The 22,292-nt window shown below is 47.6% G+C and overlaps 2 protein-coding genes and 1 non-coding gene across 3 annotated transcripts in view; 2 read left to right on the forward strand and 1 right to left on the reverse strand.

Annotated features, from left to right (window-relative positions):
* Positions 1 to 437: 437 nt before the first annotated feature.
* Positions 438 to 544, forward strand: LOC133761258 (U6 spliceosomal RNA). The gene has a single exon (XR_009866059.1). It is a non-coding gene; the product is annotated as a U6 spliceosomal RNA (small nuclear RNA).
* Positions 545 to 1,963: 1,419 nt separating this feature from the next.
* RPS27 (ribosomal protein S27) lies at positions 1,964 to 3,168 on the forward strand. Its single transcript, XM_062192316.1, has 4 exons — positions 1,964 to 2,039; positions 2,279 to 2,387; positions 2,606 to 2,716; positions 3,079 to 3,168. Exons 1-4 carry the CDS (start codon positions 2,034 to 2,036, stop codon positions 3,105 to 3,107), a joined length of 255 nt encoding a protein of 84 aa, XP_062048300.1. The 5' UTR covers positions 1,964 to 2,033; the 3' UTR covers positions 3,108 to 3,168.
* A 250-nt stretch (positions 3,169 to 3,418) lies between these two features.
* Positions 3,419 to 22,292, reverse strand: part of NUP210L (nucleoporin 210 like) — a 122,346-nt gene continuing 103,472 nt past the window's right edge. The window contains exons 31-40 of the mRNA XM_062190152.1: positions 20,916 to 21,091; positions 19,808 to 20,025; positions 17,470 to 17,606; positions 11,870 to 11,996; positions 9,422 to 9,571; positions 7,495 to 7,745; positions 6,862 to 7,066; positions 4,721 to 4,825; positions 3,734 to 3,808; positions 3,419 to 3,649 (exon numbers count right to left, since the gene is read on the reverse strand). Coding sequence (XP_062046136.1) covers positions 3,549 to 3,649; positions 3,734 to 3,808; positions 4,721 to 4,825; positions 6,862 to 7,066; positions 7,495 to 7,745; positions 9,422 to 9,571; positions 11,870 to 11,996; positions 17,470 to 17,606; positions 19,808 to 20,025; positions 20,916 to 21,091 — 1,545 coding nt within the window. The 3' untranslated portion in view covers positions 3,419 to 3,548. The remainder of the gene's footprint in view (positions 3,650 to 3,733; positions 3,809 to 4,720; positions 4,826 to 6,861; positions 7,067 to 7,494; positions 7,746 to 9,421; positions 9,572 to 11,869; positions 11,997 to 17,469; positions 17,607 to 19,807; positions 20,026 to 20,915; positions 21,092 to 22,292) is intronic.

Raw genomic sequence — 22,292 nt, forward strand, 5'->3', positions numbered from 1 at the left:
GGGACCCTAACCGGGCACTTCCACATGGGATCGAAGCTGCGGCTTCCCCCGCTGCACCACAACAGCAGCCCTGTGTTTCTTTCTTTCTTTCTTTTCTTTTTTTTGACAGGCAGAGTGGACAGTGAGAGACAGAGAGAAAGGTCTTCCTTTTTGCCGTTGGTTCACCCTCCAATGGCCGCTGCGGCCGGCGCATCTCGCTGATCCAAAGCCAGGAGCCAGGTACTTCTGATCTCCCACGCAGGTGCAGGGCCCAAGCACTTGGGCCATCCTCCACTGCACTCCCGGGCCATAGCAGAGAGCTGGCCTGGAAGAGGGGCAACCGGGACAGAATCCAGCGCCCCAACCGGGACTAGAACCCGGTGTGCCGGCACCACTAGGTGGAGGATTAGCCTGTTAAGCCACGGCGTCAGCCTGTGTTTCATTTTTTTTAAAAAAGTGTGCTCGCTTTGGCAGCACATATACTAAAATTGGAACGATACAGAGAAGATTAGCATGGCCCCTGTGCAAGGATGACACGCAAATTCGTGAAGTGTTCCATAAAAAAAAAAATTGTATAAAGATTTTATTTGAAAGAGTTACAGACAGAGAGAGGGAGAGACAGAGAGAAAGGATTCGAAGCCAAGAGCCAGGAGCCTCTTCCAGGTCTCCCACACGGGTGCAGGGGCCCAAGGACTTGGGCCATCTTCTACTGCTTTCCCAGGCCATAGTAGAGAGCTGGATCGGAAGAGGAGCAGCCAGGACTAGAACCGGCGCCCATATGGGATGCAGGCACCACAAATGGAGGCTTAACCTACCACCCCCCAGCGCCGGCCCCCTGTGTTTGATTTTTTATTATTTTTATATTCTTCAGTGGGAAAATATTGGAAGAAGACATAATAAATTTTAACAATAGTAAATCCTAGTAGTATTCTGGGGTGGACAAAACATAACGACTTCTTTAAATGTCTGGGTTGAAACAACCGCAATGGGGGGAGGTTCTGGCACACTGGCTGAGACGTGGCTTGGGGCACCCACACCAGAGTGCCTGAGTGCCACCTGCAGCTCCACTGTAGATCCCAGCTTCCCGCCAGGGCGTTACGCCGCTCTCTCTCTCTCTGCTTTTCAAAAAATAAATAAATATTAGTGCTACAGTTTGATGCTCAGGGTGGCTGAGGAAAGCACCATGGTGAGCTAGCCACACCTGGGACTTCTTTATTAATTTTCAGTTACCAGTATTCCTTACCATTGTGTGTGTGTGTGTTTTGACAGGCAGAGTGGATAGTAAGAGAGAGAGACAGAGAGAAAGGTCTTCCTTTGCCGTTGGTTCACCCTCCAATGGCCGCTGCGGCCAGTGCACCGCGCTGATCCGAAGGCAGGAGCCAGGTGCTTCTCCTGGTCTCCCATGGGGTGCAGGGCCCAAGCACTTGGGCCATCCTCCACTGCACTCCAGGGACAGAATCCGGCGCACCGACCGGGACTAGAACCCGGTGTGCCGGCGCCGCAGGCGGAGGATTAGCCGTTAAGCCGCGTCGCCGGCCCCATTGTGTGCTTATTTGAGAAGCATAGAGCTCCCATCCGCTGGCTCACTCCCCAAATGCCCGCGAGGGCTGGGCCTGGGCCTGGACCTCAGTCCGGGTCTCCCACCGCTGTGGGAGGACCTGAGCCACCTGCTGCCTTCCAGGAAGCTGCAACCGGGGCTGAGCGAGCCTGCAGGGGAACCGGACCCTCAGACACGAGATGCGGGCTCTCCAAGCGGTGTCTTGAGCACGGCACACGGCACCCGCCACCCCGCCACGCACTACAGTTTAGAAGCATTTCACTTCTTGGCCGAGATCTGAGCCAACCTCGGGATCGCCGGCTTCACTCCCGGGTCAGGACGGTCCGCGGACCCTCCAAGCATGGCCGCCCCGCGGCCTCACGGCAGGCGCGGCGAGCAGGACCTTCCCAGCATGGCGGCGCGGGGCGCGCGCGTCACTTCCCGCGCGGGGCCGTATATAAGGGGCAGGATTTCCGCCTTCGCTCCTTTCCGGCGGTGACGACCGACCCACGCGAACATGCCTGTGAGTTCCAGGGTCCCGGCTTCGCGGACGTGTCGCCCTTCTGTCCGTGAGCCGCCCTCGCGCCAGCGTCGCCCCTGGCGGGTGCTCCTCCTCCGGCCGCGGTGCCGGGGGCGCAGCGGCCCGCGGGCCCCGCGCTGGCGGAGCGGGGAGGCGATAAGATGGCGGCGCAGCTGCGCAGCCACCGGGGGCGGCGGGGGGCTGTTTCCATGGTCTGAACCCCTGCACCTCTGCCCCTTTAGCTCGCGAAGGATCTCCTGCATCCCTCTCCCGAAGAGGAGAAGAGGAAACACAAGAAGAAGCGCCTGGTGCAGAGCCCCAATTCCTACTTCATGGACGTGAAGTGCCCAGGTGAGGCGGGGCCCTGCGCCGGGCCGGGTCCTCGAAGCGGCCCGGCAGCCTCCGGCTCTTGGTTTCTGACGCTGTCCGTGAGCGTCGTAACCTGCGGACGGGTCCTTCCGCGAGAGCACTGCAGACACCTTACTTCAGTGTTGGGAACACGACACTGGATTGGGAGGTGTAGGGGTAACTCGGGGAGAAAGCTAATTCTTAAGTTTCTTTTTTCCTAGGATGCTATAAAATCACCACGGTTTTCAGCCACGCACAAACGGTAGTTTTGTGCGTTGGCTGCTCCACTGTCCTCTGCCAGCCCACAGGAGGAAAAGCAAGGCTTACAGAAGGTGAGTGACGTCCTTGGGTTTGGGGTTTGAACCTTCTGGTGAGAGTGGTCGTGTAGCAGAAGCATTTTTAGACTGACTTGGACAGAGGGTGCGATTCTTTTTGTTAAAGTAGATTTCCTAGAAGCCATATGTTAATCTCAACAGTATTGTCCACGCCCGGTATGAATGGGCGCTTAAGGGGCTTTAATGTGGGCTCAGGCCAGTGTGGTCTAAGTGGCACAGGCACTGCAGGAGTTGGAGAATGAAGATGCGTGTTTCCGGTGGACACCAGGCATCTGCTTGCTTGGTGGGGCGGGGCGGGGGGCAGTGGGGCAGGCGGGTTGTCGGGCTGGCAGTGAACCTCTGACCCTTTCTGCTTCCAGGATGTTCCTTCAGGAGGAAGCAGCACTGAGAGCACCCTGAACCAAGATGAGTGGGAACCTTCCCAATAAACACATTTTGGATACATCCTGTTTGTTGTCTTGTTTAACTGCTAGGAAGTTGCTGCCTCAAGTATTGAGGGACAACCGAAGAGTGGAATACTAGAGTCTCTTGGGGCAAGTAAGTGGCCAAGTACTTAAAAAAAAAAATCCATTGGGGACATTTTTATCCACCTACGCTCATTAAGAGACTATGATTTTAAAAAGCAATGGAATACTATATAAATGTTTTTTTAGTATCAAGAACTGACAGCATTTATAACACAATTAAACACCTATTTTAATTAAAAAAATAACAAACCCAGTCTAGGATCCTTTATTGACAGCCTGTGTGGATCCTCGCTGTGGTGCTGCTGGGTGGCCTGGCCGCAAAGGGCAGTTCGGGGGTGGGGGGTGTCCTGGCCAAGCACAGGTTAGTGCCTTATGCTCCATAACCAGTGCTGCAGCCGACTCTGGGCCAGTGGGGGTCGTTGATTGGTGAAGGGAGGAGGAGGGCAGGTAGAAACGTAGGAACCTAGAAGTCAGAGGGGAAAGGAGATGACAGGTGGAGTAAATGAAACGCTCATATCAGCTTTCAGAGATGAGGACAGCAGTTTACCTGGCTGTGGTGTTCCTAGAGTGGGCACGTAAACCACTGGAACAGTCTGCAGCTTGTTCAGGAAGGCGTTGTATGCTGGAAAGAGGACCAGGGAGCTGTCACCAAAGGCCTGACTTCTGTTGGAGGAAGGCTTTGCAGAGCAAAATCGGCATAGAAAGTAGTGCTTCAGAGTAAGGAGTCCTCTGTATGTGGGTTTTAGATGTGGATTCAGTCAGCAGCAGGTGGAGAGTATCGGGGCACCATACTGACCACGCACAGACATGTCCTCTGGTTCCTGAACACTAGTGTAACTGCTTCTTTACTGCAGTGCTAGCTGTTACGAGTAGCCTAGAGATGATTTAAAGAACATGCAAGATTGTGTGCAGGTTCTGTGTAAATACACGGTTTTCTGGAAGGGACTTGAGCATCTGGATTCTGTTGTGGAGAAGATCCTGGAGACCCAGGGAGAGCTGTAATTTGTGTCTGCGAGGCGGAGCCTGCTCTCATCTGCTGATTTTTTCCCCCTAATATTTGACATGGACTGGGCAGGGTCAGGTGTGGAGCCCAGGTGCTCTGATGAAGGCCGTGGTTGTTTTAAATGCTGGGCTTGATGCCCATCCCAACAGCTGTAATAGTAATACATGAGCATGGGGAATTTTGACTTAACCCAGTTTAACCCGTTTTAGAGGTATTTTTGCCAGTTTTTGAGAAGATTGAGGGAAAATACAGGGGCTGGTGATAGTGCTGTGCTGTATAGAACCAGCTGTGATTTTGGAGGTGCTGTTCGCTTCAGGTTAGCAGTGATGGCTCTTCCTGAGGTTGATAGTTTCTTGCTAGTAAGTTGAGGACCTTGAATCTTCCAGGTGGTTGGGGCTAGGGAAGCTATCTGGTTTCAGCTGCTGAAAATAATTGTGGTTGTACATCACGAATTGGATGAGATCTATGTCATTTAGTTTTATGAGAAAATGATGGCAGTTCTTAGAAGTCCATGGTGACAAATACACTTACCTAGAAAGATGAAAGCTGTTGATGCCAGCATTGCGAAAAGGGTGAAGAAAAGGATCTGGTAAGAACCGATGAACCGCTTGATGACTCCGGAATCTGCACATTGTCCTATGCATGGTTCGTAACCAAATGAGATAATTATTAAATAACATACCTAGGGCATTTTAAAACGTAATCAACAGAGTAACAGAAGTACTGATAACTCATGCCTCTTAGGAAATTATTTTGCTTCTCACCAGAGAGAAGAGACCTTCAGTGCCAACTGGACTTGACTGCTCCAATTTCTGGCTGCCTAGCTCATGAGTAATAAAATCCCCCAATTTCTGAGCTGTCACTGCTTCCTCTCAGGTGTAAATCCTTTGCCACCTTACAGATGCCTTTTACCTCTCCTTTGCACTTTAACCCAGGTGATTGCTCTGACCTGAAACACTTTAGATCAGCAACAACCTCTTCAGTCCAGGGAGTCCCTGATCTCTTCAGGATATATTTCTAGGGAGCATTCCGACCTACTGATTCTCAGTAAAATGTCAGACTTGTATTTTTGAAACATTTGCTCATGTCATTATTCAGTGCTTATAAATGAATGAACTCCAAATTGAATTTTTTCTTCCCCATATGGGCACATAACAATATTTGTCTTGTTCAGGTTTATTTTACTTAACATACTTATGAACTCTTAACTGGTCTCACTCCTCACTGTAATATTACTCTTCACACTATTTACAAACAATTCGAGGTTGCCTAAAGTACACTCTGGAGGGTTCACTACACTGAGCCCTGACCAGGTCCCACTGTTTAAACCTTTGGTCTTTCTATTGTCTGTTGAGTCGGAGTCCAAACAAAACTTGGATGGCAGATTACCAACTTTTCTAATGTTCTTGCGTGCACTGGTATGTTATGATACTGAATTCCTGTCTCCCCAGTCTGGCTGTGTCTTAAATTGGATTTCTTCTGCAGTAGGAACTTGCTGCATATGCCAGCAGGCCTGTGTGTGCCTCGGAAAGCTGAAGATGGGATTGGATATTTGCATCCTGTCCCTCCAGCTCACCATGCTTGTGCTCTCTCCCTGTCCCCCTCACCCCCCAGCCTGCATCCCTCTCTGCCTCTAAGAAGTTTAGGGTGCTCAACTAATTCTTTATGCCATAAATGATTCTGGTAGCTGAGAAAATGGATCTCGGCTCAGAATAATATTTTTAAATGCATAAAATACCTGGGAATAAAATTTGGCTTACCTACAGTTAACCAAAAGAGAATAAGCCTAGTTTCTGACATGGTCATATTGTATAGTTAGCAAAATGTTAAGCCTAATTAGTGATCAAGAACTGGATTAAATATAATTACTAATAGCAACAAAAGTGCAGGTGCAAGTCTGGTTAATTTATCTGGGCTCTTGGTGACAAAAGGAGTGCTAACTTGGTTAACTGAAAGTAAAGATGCAGGCTCTCCGTCCCTCCAACTTGGGGTCCATGGACTCTACAGCCTGGCCAACAGGTGAGAGTCCATGTGGTGGGACCTGAGCATCCAGTTTCCTCAACTTCTGGAGTAAGTGGAGTTAGAACAGTGCACGTAATGCTTAGACTTAACCAGTACATACCAGGTAGCCGGGAAAACCAAACCTTTGTCAGGTGTTGTACTAGCTCTCCACCCATTGTGCTCCCCGTAATTGAGGAATTTTGTCCCCCTTGTGGGGAAGTGGATGTGACAGTATGGGGGGGAATGGTTCTCCAGCTTTCGTTACGCCTCTTCACATACCTGTTCCCATTACATCCAAACTTAGCAATTTCTAAACTAGGTAATGGCCTAGAATCAGGGTTTTGGGAAGCTAAGTCTTGGTTAAGGGTTTTCAACATTTGTCCGTTGCCTAATGGCAGAAGAGCTGCTAAAACTCGAAAACATCAGGAAGTTTAAAAATGGGATAAACAGTATGTTTACAAAGCTGACAAAAACTTGGATTAAGTATAAAATCTAGTATTAAGGAAGCTACCTCTGGGTTCTGTTTTGGGTAGGTTTGGAAGTTAGCAATACTCCAGATAGTTTGCATAGTCTTGGACTGGTGGCTGAATGCTTCCCATTAACAAAACTGTGAGTAATACATTCTATCTTCTTTCCCCTTTAGATTAAAAATAGGAGTCCTGAATGCTCACCTGCACCAGACTTATCCTTCATAACTCTCACTACCACAGCCTCACTCTGACTGGTGAGCACGCAGGAAATATTGATGAAAACTGGTGATGCCGTCTGCTGGAAGGAAGTGAAGTTGACCACTCTCACAGGGTAGACGGCCAGGCCAGGCACGAGGGGAGAGCGCCTGTGGCCAGAGACCACTAGAACTGGGGAGCTGGGGGAGACCTTGGAGGAAAATATAAAAGAGCACTTGTTTGAGAGAAGAATATGTTCCATTTTCAAACATAAAGGAATTATCAAGATATGGATTGCCAGCTAGTCAGCTGGCACCTCTTTTTGATGTATTAATAAAAAGATCAGGGAAGAAAATGAGCTGTGTGAGTACAGTGACTGCAGAAGGAATTTGAACTAGAATCCTAAAGATTGTTTTGCAGGAGGCAGTGGTGTTGCCAGGAAGACAGTGCCCATGCATTGCTGACTTGCAGCCTGTCTGGCGCTGTGGAGGGCACAGGATGGCTTCATTTGATTTAAGAGTTTCCCATGGTGATTTATATTAGGAAACTGGTTTCTCTTTGACCCTTGAAATGAGAATGGAAAAAAAAAAAAATCCTATTTTCAAATCCCTGATCTCCTGTTTTAACTCCTTAACATACCTCAAGTTTCTCAAGAACTCTGTCCACTCCCAGTACTCTTATCTCCCCGATGTCTTGTTTGTGACTTAGAACCAGTTCTGACTGGTTGATGTAAAAGGCTGGGGTGAAAGGAATGAGGATTCTTTGCATTCCATTCTTGCTTCGTTCGCTGACCAGTGTGGCCCACCCATAGACAGAGGTGTCAGCCACACTGAGGGCCTGGAGCAGCTCCCGGGATTGCTGCCGAACCTTGATTAGGCAAACATAAACCCCTGGGGAAGAAAGGGAAAATTGAGCAGGAAGGTTCAGAGGCCAATTGAGCCAATTTAATTAGGCATAAGACAGAAAAATGATGTGCAAGTTCAGCAGAAGGAAATGTGGAGCCAGTGTTGAGTATTTCATATCAGCACACTGTTGGCCACTGTAAGGATACCAGAGAAAAAGCAGACCCAGGGAAAAGCAAAAGCCAAATGGTAAGTTAATGTGTCAGGGAATGTTAAAAAATAGAGTGTAAGGATGGCAATTCAGGACAGGCTGAGTAAAAGTCTATGTTGGTGACATTGGGAAAGGATTTGTGAAAGACAAGTTTGAGGGTGGTTTAAACTTATTTATCAGACTACGTCTTGAGGTCCTTACAAGTTTATTTTTTATTTGGAAGGCAGAATGACAGAGGTAACTCGTTATCTGCTGGTTTACTCCAAAAACACTAGCCAAGGCTGGGCCAGACCAAAACTAGAAGCCAGGAACTCCTTCCAGGTGTCACAGGATGCTGGCATCCCAAGTGGTGGATTTAATTTCTGTGCCACACACCTACTCCATTTGTTAGCCATCCTTTGACACGTCTGACATCTGTTGTGAGATCAGTTCATAAGTGGGAGTATCACAGTGGCCCATCTGACAGTCTGCCCACTCTTACCCAGTCTTATATGTTGTCCCTAGATACCTAAAAACTACATGCATCTTTTTAAAGGTTTTAAAATGTTCACTTCATTTGAAAGACATCTATCCCCTGATTCACTCCCCAAATACCTGCAAAAGCTCGGGCTGGACCAGGCTAAAGCCAGGAACCAGGAATTCCATCTGAGTCTCCCATGTTAATGACAGGGGCCCAAGCATTGGAGCTGTCATCTGCTGCCTCCCCGGGCATGCAGTAGGAAGCAGACTGGAAGCAGAGGAGCTGGGACTCATCCATGCCCTCCATATTGGAGTCTTAACTGCTATGCCAAATGCCTGCCCCTTTGATAATATATTTTGGGGAAAAAAGCCCAGGGCTCTATGTTGTCTGGGACGTACTGTTCTCTGTGTTTAGAATGCTCCCAGTCATGCGACTAAAGGTCATTTTTCTTTTTGCTCTAGCATGCCACATTTATGTCTTAGTACTTAACCCCGTGCATTAAGAAAATTAATAGCTTGACTGTCTCCTTGTACCTCTAGCTCCTGTCCTGGTACCAGGTATCACATGTGGCGCCCAGCAGTTTGCAGAGTGAGCTTTCCCTTGGGGTGGTTCATGACTCACACCATTCAGACTGCCTGGCCTAGGAACAGAGGCTCTTCCGTGGTGTAGCACCACCCTGCGTCTGCTTTTCTTTGGACCTGACTCCTTTTACATCGTTTGAGTAACCACCTATTTCTCTTCTGCACTTGTTAATAGTACTCTGGAATATCCTCCAGTTAAAACATGCAATTGCTGCTACGTGCTGGGATTAAACACCATAGAGCCTCCTAGATATAGTGGGGACTAATGAAAAAAGTAAATTCTAGAAAAAGTGTTTTAGGAGGCATGTGTTAAACATTTGTAGAATGGGTTTAACACAAATATTGATTGAAAGATTCCATAGTTTTATACTCAAAACAGATGAAACTGGCAAGTATAAACAATCCAGTAGGAAAGTAACAAACACAGGTAGGAAGGCAAAAGGGGGAACCAGATTCAGCTGGTGGAACCCACCTTTTTCCATGCTGAAATCTGAATGAACATGAAAGACTTTGCTTGCGGGAATGTCTAGCAAAGTATTACTGAATTGGACATGGCATAGCAGGAGGGTCTCTGGAAGAAGGACGTCTGTAATGGCCAAGGCCTGACTGGTAGTACAGGACCCTGAAAGGCAGAACAGAGATGTCATTGACAAGCATTTGTAGCAGGAGGAACCATTATATAGAGGCAATTTGGTATAAAAGCAACAAAGACTTATTTCTGGCTGGTTTGCTCAGCTCTGCTGCAGTCAGGATGAAAAAAATGAGTCACCCTTGCCTCTTGCCAGTTTTTGAATGACTACAGTTGGGGCTTCCGTTATCAGTGTCAAAAACAGTGGTGTCTTTTTTGTTGCTGCTGTTAACATTTATTTGAAAGGCAGAGTTAAAGGGAGAGGGAGAGTTAGATCTTCCATCCTGTGGTTCACTTCCCAAATGGCTGCAATGGCCAGGGCTGGACCAGGCTGGGCCCTAGAGTTTCTTCCAAGTCTCCCACTTGGGTGGCAGGAGCCATGGTACTTGGGCCATCTTCTGCTGCTTTCCCAGGCACATCAGCAGGGAGCTGGATTGGAAGAGGAGCAACCAGGATTCAAACCAGCACCTGTATGATATGCCAGTGTCACAGATAGCAGCCTAACCTGCCACGCCACAAGGTCGGCCCCAGATGGTGTCCTGTTTCAAGTAATTTTGGGAGTAAGAGTACAGGGAAGTTGGATAACTATTAAGAATAAAGCTCTGGGGCTGATGCTGTGGTGTAGCTGGTGAAGCCACTGCTTCTGCAGGGCCAGCATCCCATATGGGCGCCAGTTCAAGTCTTGGCTGCTCCATTTCTGATCCAGCTCCTTGCTAATGTGCTTGAGAACTCAGTGGAAGATGGTCCAAGTCCTTGGGCCCCTGCATCCATATGGGAGATCCAGAAGCAGTTCCGGGCTTCCAGTTGGCCTAGCTCTGGCTGTTGTGGCCTTTTGGGGAGTGAACCAGTGTTTGGAAAATCTCTCTCTGCCTCTCTATAACTCTGCCTTCCAAATAAATAAATCTTAAAAAAATCACTACAGGTGGGAGGCTTTTAAATCTAGAAAGGTTTGTTTTCTATAACTAATTGTAGGATTCAAGCCAAAAATCTCCAGAGCTTTATCACAGTGGTGCCTTAACAGGAGGCTTGATACCATGGTTGGTTCAGCTCATTGTGTGGAATTGTAGACTGGGTAGGAACCAGGATCCTGTTCCCAAGATTTGCCTCTGCACTGTTTCTCAGTGGTTCAGTTTGCTGAAGCTCGTTTTCAGTCACTGATAGTCTGAATCTTCTGCAGTCTACCAGCAATATCAAGGGGACTAATGAAAGAGATTTCTCAACAAAGTAGATTGTGATTTTAGAAAGATTCAGAGGTAAACAATTAGAGCATGTTTATAAAGTCCTAATTTAGACAACAGTATGAATACAGAGTAAAGAAAAATTTGGTACTTTAACAACCTGAAAAACATCTCATTGGATTTGTAATTTATGTAAAATATTTTAATTCTTTTTTTTTTTTTTTTTTGGACAGGCAGAGTGGATAGTGAGAGAGAGAGACAGAGAGAAAGGTCTTCCTTTTTGCCGCTGGTTCGCCCTCCAATGGCCGCTGCGGCCGGCGCATCTCGCTGATCCGAAGCCAGGAGCCAGGTGCTTCTCCTGGTCTTCCATGGGGTGCAGGGCCCAAGCACTTGGGCCATCCTCCACTGCACTCCCGGGCCACAGCAGAGAGCTGGCCTGGAAGAGGGGCAACCGGGACAGAATCCAGCGCCCCTACCGGGACTAGAACCTGGTGTGCCAGCGCCGCTAGGCGGAAGATTAGCCTGTTGAGCCACGGCGCTGGCCCAAGAATCTATTTTAAAACTAGAAAGATAATAGTGACTAAGTTGAGCTTATTACTAATTCAGTGAATTTCTGAGATCTTACAGGTTTTTTTAAATAGATTTATTTATTTGAAAAGCTGAGATACAGAGACAGAAGGAGAAAGAGAGAAAAAGAATCTTCCATCCACTGGTTCACTCTCTAAAATGGTTGCAATGGCTGGGGCTGGGCCAGGCCAAAGTCAGGAGCCAGGAGCTTTTTCTGGGTCTCCCACATGTGTGCAAGGGCCCAAGTACTTGGGGCATCTTCCACTGTTTTTCCCATGCACATTAGCAGGGAGTTGTATCGGAAGTGGAGCAGCTGGGATGCAAACCAGCACCCGTATGAAATGCCGGCACTGCGGGCAGAGGCTTAACCTCTACAGCACAGCGCCGACCCGGGTCTCATGCATTTCTATGATTAATTTGTGAAGATGGAGTCCATCCTTTTTAGAGAGTTAGTTTTGAAATAAAAGGAAACTTGGATTACTAATCTAAAGTGGCAGATGAATTGAGGGGAGATGGGGACAATCAGACCTATGAAGGAATTCCTGACCTTTAAGATTGACACCGTTTCGGCCAGTGGTGATGAACAGCTTGAAGCCAGTTGAATTGGGGGTGTTGGTGAGGTAAGTCTTGAGGTCATAACTGAGCATTAATCTTGATGATGCGTTGACCACCACCTGTCAGCAAATCAAAGGAAAATCTGTACTCCAGTGTGCACGGAATCTGGTTCCTTCCGTCTCTCCCCTCATCACTTATTTGCATGGAAGCTTCTGTTTCACATACATATGCTGTCCCTAGTGATCACATATTTGAGAACTCAAATCGATTTACTTTTGAGAAGAAAATAACATTCTTTCTAGAAGTAAACTTGTCCGTTGTTTTGACATATTTTCCTTTTGTATGAATCCCTATTGATGCAGCCTTGAAAATAATTACAACTGTCCTTGTCCCACCAGTTGCACATAATCTAATCCATTTCTGAAATTTCACAGTACATTGTTCCTCTCAATGGATTTGCAATACTGTCTTATATTGCAAATATTTTCTTTTTTAAACATCTATTTGAGAGGCAGAGTGCTCTCCCATCTGCTGATTCATGCCCCAAATGCATGCAACAGTTAGAACTAGACCAGGTAGAAGCCAGGAACTGGGAACTCAGTCCAGGCCTCTTATATGGGTGGCTGGGACCCAACTACTTGAGCTATCACCTGCTGCCTTCCAGGGAGCTACATTCAGGAGCCAAAGTAAGAATCAAACCCAGGTTATTCTGATATGGAATGTGGGTATTTTTTTTTTTTTTTCTTTTTAAGATTTACTCATTTGGGGCTGGTGCTGTGGCATAGCAAGTTAAGCCACCATCTGCAGTGCTGGCATCCCATATGGGCGCCAGTTCTAGTCCCGGCTGCTCCTCTTGTCCAGCTCTCTGCTATGCCTGGGAAGGCAGTAGAAGAGGGCCCAAGTCCTTGGGCCCCTGCACCTGCATGGCAGACCCAGAAGAAGCTCCTGGCTCCTGGCTTCAGATCAGTGCAGCTCCGGCAGTTGCAGCCAATTGGGGAGTTAACCAGCGGATGGAAGACTCTGTCTCTCCTCTCTGTGTAACTCTGACTTTCAAGTAAAATAAAATCTTAAAAAAAAAAAAAATTACTCATTTATTTGAAAGGCAGAATGAGAGAGAGATCCTCCATTATCCACTGATTCACTCCCCAAATGCCCTTAACAGCTGTGGCTGGGCCAGCTTGAAGCCAGGAGCCTGGAACTCCATCCAGGTCTCTCATGTGAGTGACAAGGGCCCAAGCCCTCTGCTGCCTTTCCAGGTGCGTTTTCAGGAAGCTGAACTGTAAAGTGGAGCAGCTGGGACTCAACCACAGTGCTCAGACATGGATGCTGGCATCGCAAGCAGTGGCTTAACCCACTGTACCACAACATGAGCCCCAACTGTGGGCATCTTAACACTAGGCCAAAGGCTTCCCACAAGTTTTTTTTTTTTTTTTTTTTTTAAAGATGTATTTATTTATTTGAAAGAGTTACACAGAGAAGGAGAGGCAGAGAGAGAAAGAGAGGTCTTCCATCCGCTGGTTCACTCCCCAATTGGCTACAGTGGTTGGATCTGTGCCGATCTGAAGCCAGGAGCCAAGAGCCTACTCCGGGTCTCCCACATGAGTGCAGGGGCCCAAGGACTTGGGCCGTCTTCCACTGCTTTCCCATGCCATAGCAGAGAGCTGGATCAGAAGTGGAGAAGCCAGAACTTGAACCAGTGCCCATATGGGATGCTGGTACTGCAAGCAGCGGCTTTACCTGGTATGCCACAGCCCCGGCCCCTCCCCACAGGTCTTTATACTTATTAGATTCTAAGATTCTAATTCATCTTTATACAACCTGTACAATGCTTTGTATATAAAGCAAGTATTTTATGATTGTTTCCCAAATATCTCCAATTTAAATGCAACATACTATCCATTTTCCATATTACTACCAGAGGGTGGTTGTTGTTTATACTCAAGAACCCTAAAATCCAAATTAGTTACATTAAGAGCTCAATGAAGGGGGCCAGCGCCTTGGCATAGTAGGCTAAGCCTCCTGGGCACTGGTTTGAGTCCCAGCTTTTCTCCTTGTGATCCAGCTCTCTGCTATGGCCTGGGAAAGCAGTAGAAGATGGCCCAAGTCCTTGGGCCCCTGCACCCGCATGGGAGACCTGGAAGAAGCTCCTGGCTCCTGGCTTCGGATCGGCGCAGCTCTGGCTGTTGTAGCCAGCTGGGGAGTGAACCATCGGATGGAAGACCTCTCTCTCTCTCTGCCTCTCTTCTCTCTGTGTAACTCTGACTTTCGAATAAAAAAAAAAAATCTTAAAGGAGAGACACAGATCTATTTGCTGGTTCACTCCCCATATGGCTGCAATAGCCAGGAATGTGCCAGGCAGAAGTCAGGAGCCAGGAGATTTATCCCGGTCTTCCACATGGGTGCAGGGGCCCAAGTACTCAGCCATCTTCTACTGCTTTTTCCAGGCCATTAGCAGGGAGCTGGATCAGAAATGGAGCAGCCAGGACATGAGCCAGCACCAATATGGATGCCAGTGTCAGGTGGTGGCTCTACCTGCTCTACTACAATGCTGGCCCTGCGACATATACTTCTATTTTCCTTTTTTTTTTGACAGGCAGAGTGGACAGTAAGAGAGACAGAGAGAAAGGTCTTCCTTTTCTGTTGGTTCACCCTCCAATGGCCGCTGCTGCTGGCGCGCTGCAGCTGGCACACCGTGCTGATCCAATGGCAAGAGCCAGGTGCTTCTCCTGGTCTCCCATGGGGTGCAGGGCCCAAGCACTTGGGCCATCCTCCACTGCCTTCCCGGGCCATAGCAGAGAGCTGGACTGGAAGAGGGGCAACCGGGACAGAATCCGGTGCCCCAACTGGGACTAGAACCCGGGGTGCCGGCGCCGCAAGGCAGAGGATTAGCCTGTTGAGCCGCGGTGTTGGCCTCTATTTGCCTTTGCACATCTTATTTACTCTGTCTTCTCCCCTTTTTTCTGAATAGTGGATTCCTAAGCCTCAGGACTCCGTTCCCGTATCTGTCACCTCTGGAAAATCCAGCGTTAACACTGAGGCAGAATATGTAGCTCTCTCCCGTATTCTGAGGATTTCCGCCCACACCCTATTCTACACAGCCCGAACTGACTGATCTTCCCTCCAAAACTGTTCCATCTACTCTTTGTTTTTTTGTTTTTGTTTTTTAGAGACATAGTCAGGGACAGAGAGAAGAGCGAGCGAGCGAGCGAGCTTTCATCTATCTGCTGGTTTACTCTCCAAATGCCCCCAACAGCCAAAGCTGGGAGCCTGGGACGCAATCTAGGTCTCCCATGTGGGTGGGACTCAACTACTTGAGCCATCACTGTGCCTTCTGGGGTCTGTGTCGTAGGAAGGTAGAACTGGGCACCAGAGCAGGGACTTGAACCCAGACACTCCAGTACATGACACAGGAGTCCAAACACCTCAGCTTCCAGGCCTACTGCTTGGCCCTCAATGCACAGTCTTTCACTTTAGATGATAACATTATATTTTAGTTGTTAAAAACCCAAAACATTCTTGAATCTCTTATCTGTTACATACAATGTTAGGAAATTCTGTTCCTCTACCTATAAAATACCTAGAATTGATCAACTTCTCACCACTTTCTTTGTTCATTTGGATCTGCCATCATATTTCACTGTATTAGTTTTGTAGACTCCCCAAATGGTTTTTCAGCTTCTATCCTTGCCTCTAATTCTCTATTTTTTAAAAAAGATTTATTTATTTACTTGAAAGAGTTACACAGAGGAGAGGCAGAGAAAGAGCAAGTGAGCACTGTCTTCCATCCGCTTATTCACTCCCCAATTGACCGCAACGGCCAGAGCTGTGCTGATCTGAAGCCAGGAGCCAGGAGTTTCTTCCAGATCTCCCGTGAGGGTGCAGGGGCCCAAGGGCTTGGGCCATCTTCAACTGATTTTCCAGGCCATAGCAGAGAGCTGGACTGGAAGAGGAGCAACTGGGACTAGAACCCGGCGCCCATATGAGATGCCGGCACTTCAGGCCAGGGCGTTAACCCACTATGCTACAGCACCAGCCCCTCTAACTCTATTACCAACCAGTAGTCACAGTGGTCTCCTAAAAGTTACATCTGGGCCGGCGCCGCGGCTCACTAGGCTAATCCTCCGCCTTGTGGCGCCGGCACATCGGGTTCTAGTCCCGGTCGGGGCACCGGATTCTGTCCCGGTTGCCCCTCTTCCAGGCCAGCTCTCTGCTGTGGCCCGGGAAGGCAGTGGAGGATGGCCCAAGTCCTTGGGCCCTGCACCCCATGGGAGACCAGGATAAGCACCTGGGTCCGCGCCAGCCGCGGCAGCCATTGGAGGGTGAACCAACGGCAAAGGAAGACCTTTCTCTCTCTCTCTCTCTCACTATCCACTCTGCCTGTCAAAAAATAAAAAAAACCCACATCTGATGAGTCATTCTTCTGGATAAGAATCCTAAGCACTGGTGCTGGTGTTGTGGTGCAGAGGTTTAAGCGCCGCTCGCAATGCTGGCAGCCCATATTGGAGTGCTGATCTGAGTCCTGGCTGCTCTGTTTCCAAACCAGTTTTTTTTTTTTTTTTTTTTTTTTTTTAAGATTTACTTATTTATTTGAAAGGCAGTTACAGAGAGAGAGAGGGAGATACAGAGAGAAGTCTTCCATCCACTGATTTACTCCCTGAATGCCAACAACAGCTGGAGATGGGCAGGTCCAAGGCCAGAAGCCAGGAGCTTCTTCCAGGTCTCCCACATGAGTGGTACTGGCCCAAGCATCTTCTGCTGCTTTCCCACACGCATTAGCAGGGAACTAGATTGGAAGTAGAGCAGCTGGGACTTGAACCAGAGCCCGCATGGTCTGCTGGTGCCTCAGGCGGCAGCTTCACCTGCTGTGCCACAGCGCTCGCCCCCAAACCAGCTTCTTGCTAATGCTCTTGGGAAGGCAGTGGATGATGACCCAAGTGCCTGGACCCCTGCCACCCATGTGGGAGACCTGGTTGGAGATTCTGACTTTTGGCTTTAGCCTGGCCCAGTCCTGGCTGTTGCAGCCATTTAGGGAGTGAACCAGGAGATGAAAGATCGATCGATCTCTCTTTCCCTTTCAAATAAATAAATAAATAAATAAATAAATAAATAAATATTTTAGCTTATGTTTAGCTTTAACTTCTAATTAAGTTTGCTGGCTGGCTTTACATCTGTTATGTGAGTGTATTTCCTTTCCTAGGTTGTTTTTTCCTTCTTTTTTTTTTGTTCCTTAGATTTATTTATTTGAAACACAAAATGACAGAGAGGCAGGCCCAACACACAGATCTTCCATCTGCTGGTTCACTCCCCAAATACCTTTTAAACAGCCAGGAGCCAGGAGGAACTCCATCCTGTCTCCCAGGTGGGTGGCAGGAGCCCAAGTATTTGGGTCATTTTCTGCTGCCTCCTATGTACATTAACTGAAAGCTGGACTGGAGACAGAGATAGGATTCCAACACGGCTGCAGGCGTCAGAAGTGGTGGCTAAGCTTGCTGCGCAATGCTGCCCACCCCTAGGATCTATTTCCTGGATGTGTATCCCCAGACATGGAAATAGTTACTTTTGGTTCTTCAGCCCTGGCGTGGTGGGTTTTACCTCTCTGTATGTTTTCACCACTCCGGGGATATCATGAAAAATTGTTGCAGTTCCTGGACTCCTGGCCACTCCCACTCCAGTGACAATGTCTGTCTGTAGAATATTTCCAGCAGAAATCATCCACACGCCAGGTTCCCCTAGGAAGAGACAGGAGAAAGACATGGCTGTGAACTTGGATACGAATCACTCTAATCTTGCTCTGATTCCTTCTCACAGACCACTCAAACATGCAGCCGTCTCTCCCAGGAGAAACACCCAGCCTTGCCGATAACTGTTCTCAGAATGTCAGTTTTCCCTTCTTAGATCTCACCAGCAAAATAAAAGAAGACCTACTGACCTTCAGAGTTACTTAGTTGGAAAATGTAACTGTTCTCAGGAGAAAGAACTCTCTGATAGAACTTTGTGTAGACCGCACTGAGGATGGACCTGTTTTCAGCTGCTGGTTGATGCCAGCAGAGACTGCAGGAAAGCCACAACTGGCAGGGGGGTTGTTTATTTTGACTTAAATCTGAAGGTGGCAGAGGCATTCCAGAAATTAGCGTAGATGACTAACCTACAGGATTACTGAGCCTGGCTTGTGGCCCTTTTACTTCCTTATCCAAAATGATATGGATTTGGGATGCCCCTCAAAATTTCGGAATGGGAGGCCAAGTGACACTCCTGGCAAAACCTAGCTAGGGAGAGTGAAAAAACCCTCTGCTTCATTCACAAGGTATTTATACTCATGGGATGATAACTCTCAATGTTAACTTCACAGCAGGTTTAGCTCACTGGTCATAGATGGCATGTTAGTAGTGACTGCATGCAAACCACTTGTTATAGGACAGAAGGATTTGACCTAGGCTCAATAGAGTTCCCTTTGTATTAAGTCCAAAATATGTAGCTAGTGTTAAAATCAGGTCCAACGTTACATCACTTTGCCTGAACATACATATCCATAGTTCCCAGAAGAGGTTGCAAGGCACTACCCGGCCACTCTTGCTCGAATGAGTTATTTGGATATATACTTCCAGGCGGTGTAGTCACGTTGGGATTATATGCTACGTATAAGCCCAAATAACTCAGATGTTTCCTACTTGAGGACTGATTTTCCATTATTTTATTTAACTGAAGAGAATTTCTTAGGACAGAAATGCTTTGCTGATCAAGAGTACAGTTTAGGGGCCGGTGCTGTGGTGTAGTGGGTTGAGCTATCTCCCGCAGTATTGGCATCCCATGTGGGTGCCGGTTCGGGACCCGGCTGCTCCACTTCTGGTCCAGCTCTCTGCTGTGGCCTGACAAAGCAGTGGAAGATGGCCCAAGTCTTTGGGCCCCTGCACCCGCATGGGAGACCCAGGGGAGGCTCCTGGCTCCTGGCTTCGTATTGGCACAGCTCCAGCTGTTGTGGCCAAGTGGGGAGTGAGCCAGTGTATGGAAGACCTCTCTCTCTCTCTCTCTCTCTCTCTCTCTCTCTCTCTCTCTGCCTCCCCTTATATCTCCATGTAACTCTTTCAAATAAATAAATAAATAAATCTAAAAAAAGTACAGTTTAGTCCAGCACAAGGCCAAATCGCATTACAGTGAAGGTATTTTAAGTTAGGCCTTCAAATGTGCCTCACAAAAGAGTACACACACATTGGCTTTGAGAATTAGAGCCTTGCTGCCCTTTCATTCCTTTTGTTTCATTCCTTATTGTTTTTCACCTTAGCAAGTGTCCTTCTTAAGAAGCTGGGAAGGTTGGTAGACACAGTATCCTGCAACATGTACACAATCAATGTGGAGCTTTGTGTTCAATATGTGCTTGTTAAGCACTACTGGCTGACTTCTACCAGGCTAGCTATTGAAATAAAAGCCGGTGCCGTGGCTTAACAGGCTAATCCTCCGCCTTGCGGTGCCGGCATACCAGGTTCTAGTCCTGGTTGGGGCGCCAGATTCTATCCCGGTTGCCCCTCTTCCAGGCCAGCTCTCTGCTATGGCCCGGAAAGGCAGTGGAGGATGGCCCAAGTCCTTGGGCCCTGCACCCCATGGAAGACCAGGAGAAGCACCTGGCTCCTGGCTTCGGATCAGTGAGATGCGCCGGCCGCAGCGGCCATTGGAGGGTGAACCAATGGAAAAGGAAGACCTTTCTCTCTGTCTCTCTCTCTCTCACTATTCACTCTGCCTGTCCAAAAAAAAAAAAAAAAAAAAAAGAAAGAAAGAAATGTGCATTAAGCAGTTAACATGACAAATAGTGAAATACTCCAAACTATTTTCTTCCTCAGATAACATATATTTGGGGAAAATTCCTCTAAGGGACTCATTACTTTCATACCCTGAATTAACTGCCAGCTGTGAAGTAGAGAAGGAAACGTATACAGACCATGCTGGTTGACCAGGTGAGTACTAAAGCAAATGACATCTCCAACGAAGGTAAGCTTGGTGTCTGGCTCAATGGCGTGCTCTACAGCAACAGGAATATAGTCTGCCATGCCTGGATGTCTCCGGTCCCAGAGCCCCACAATTGTCACCCCTCTGTTGACAGCCTGAGCCATGTAAGTGTAGTTCCTCTTTCCTGGTCCAATAAGCAACAAGTCATCTCTAAAAATAGACAGGAGAGAGAGAAATATCTGAAGAGACAGCAGTCCATCAGCAGTTCTGGGGTGGACCTTATTGCAACATTTTATGGCCAAGCATCTCAGAAGCTCAGAAGGAATTCTACAGGAGAATAGGCTGCCACAGACCAAACAAAACCATCCTACCACCTTCCTATGCACAGAATGGACCATCCTACCACCTTCCTATGCATAGTGAGCACCATCCTGCCACCTTCTATGCACAGTATGGACCATCCTAGCACCTTCCTGTGCAGAGTAAGCACCATCCTACCACCCTCTATGCACAGTAAGCACCATCCTACCACCTTCCTGTGCAGAGTAAGGACCATCCTACCACCTTCCTGTGCAGAGTAAGGACCATCCTACCACCTTCCTGTGCAGAGTAAGGACCATCCTACCACCTTCCTGTGCAGAGTAAGGACCATCCTACCACCTTCCTGTGCAGAGTAAGGACCATCCTGCCATCTTCTATGCACAGTAAGGACCATCCTACCACCTTCCTGTGCAGGGTGCCTGGTTAGGCATCCCCCTCAGTTCTCATGAGAACAATGGCAGTGAGTTTTCACTACAAGGATTTCTTGTTAATTTTTGTCCAGTAAAGCTTTTGATAATAACACTCCAATGAACTCTTTAAGGGTCTTTCTGTGAATTAGGATTGACAGATTCCAAACATGCTGAAATTTTTCTTTATTGATAACTAATATCATTCTTTTTTTTTTAAACTAATACCATTCTTTAACTGACTCTGATCTTTTTTAAAAATCTTAACAGAAGACATAAAGATCAGGCTCCAAGTTCAGAATGTCAGAAGAACTGCAGAAGCTGCTACGTAACATTCCCACAGTACCAGCACAATTCCTTTGACTTCCATACCTGTTCAGAGCCAAGTAAAGCTGAGTATTGTGTGTGTGGAATTTCTCTCCAATGCTATTATAAAACTGAACAACAAACGTGAGCGACATGCCCAGTGGGAAGGCGGCTAGGGTCCTTCCTTGAGCTGTGTACAGCTTGGGTTGACTGCTCATTCGCAGGTAAGTCACAGGCGCTACCTGTGGGAGACAAGACAGAGAAGGGTGCACTAGAGGAGAGCTGCTACCATATTCTGAGATCTATAATCAGTGACAAGAAGATTTGATTTGAGATGAATTAAATCTGAGTGAAAAGAAATGTGATAGCACAGGAAATGGTTATTTAATTATTAACGCTATATGAAGAGAAGTTGGAGGTTTTGAGGAAAGGACTGAAAATGGGTGAATTGAGCAAGGTGCTCAGTACTTATTGATAAATAATTGATTACTTACGAAAAATACCATGGATTGTGTTTCACACTGTAGGAAATAGTTGCACTACAATCAGAGAAGTCCAGCTTTGAATCATATAACTTCATTATTTCATCGCCTCATGTAACTATTCTGGGATTCGGATTTGTTAGTAGTTAGTGGAGCTAATAGTCCTAGCTCAGAGGATTTTGTGGCACAGAAGAACCATCATAGTGGCTGGAACAAGGTAGATGTTCAATGCCTAACTTTTGTGTGTGTATTATACCGGCTTACCTCTGAGCTCTCTTCTAATTCTAAACTTTAAAATTCTTTTATTTATTTATTTATTTGAAAGCGTTACAGAGAGAGATGGAGACCCAGAGGGAGAGAGAGAACTTCCATCTGCTGGTTCACTCCCCAAATGGCCTCAACAGACAGGGGTGGGTTGGGCTGAAGCCAGGAGCCAGGAGCTTCTTCCAGGTCTCCCACTTGGATGGCAGGGCCTTAAACACTAGGGCCATCTTCCAATGACTTTTTTAGGCTATTAGCAAGGAGCTGGATTGGAAGTAGAGCAGCCCGGATGCAAGCAGTTGCCCATATGGAATGCTGGCGTTGCAGGTGGCAGCTTTACTTGCTACACCTCAGTGCCAGCCCCTGTTGTTAGAATTTTTAAAGTTTAGGGGCTGGTATTGTGGCGTAAGGGATAAAGCTGCCACTCGCGGTTCTGGCATTCAATATGGGTGCCTGTTCTTGTCCCAGATGCTCTACTTCTGATCCAGCTCCTTGCTAAAGGCCTGAAAAAGCAGTGGAATATGGCCCAAGTGTTTGGGCCCCTGCCACTCACATGGGAGACCGGAAGAAGCTCCTGGCTCCTGGCTTTGGCTTGGTCCAGTCCTGGCTGGGGAGTGAACATGCAGATGGAAGATCGCTCTGTCTTTCCCTCTCTCTGACTTTCAGATAAATAAATAAGCCTTTAAAAAGTAAAATTAAA

The sequence above is a fragment of the Lepus europaeus genome, chromosome 5, assembly GCF_033115175.1.
Source record: "Lepus europaeus isolate LE1 chromosome 5, mLepTim1.pri, whole genome shotgun sequence".
Lineage (NCBI taxonomy): Eukaryota > Metazoa > Chordata > Mammalia > Lagomorpha > Leporidae > Lepus > Lepus europaeus.

Excerpts from the sequence above, each read along its gene's own strand:
- RPS27 (XM_062192316.1), top strand. Across the intron at positions 2,388-2,605 it reads CATGGACGTGAAGTGCCCAG|GATGCTATAAAATCACCACG; the intron begins GTGAGGCGGGGC and ends CTTTTTTCCTAG. Across the intron at positions 2,717-3,078 it reads AAAAGCAAGGCTTACAGAAG|GATGTTCCTTCAGGAGGAAG; the intron begins GTGAGTGACGTC and ends TTCTGCTTCCAG.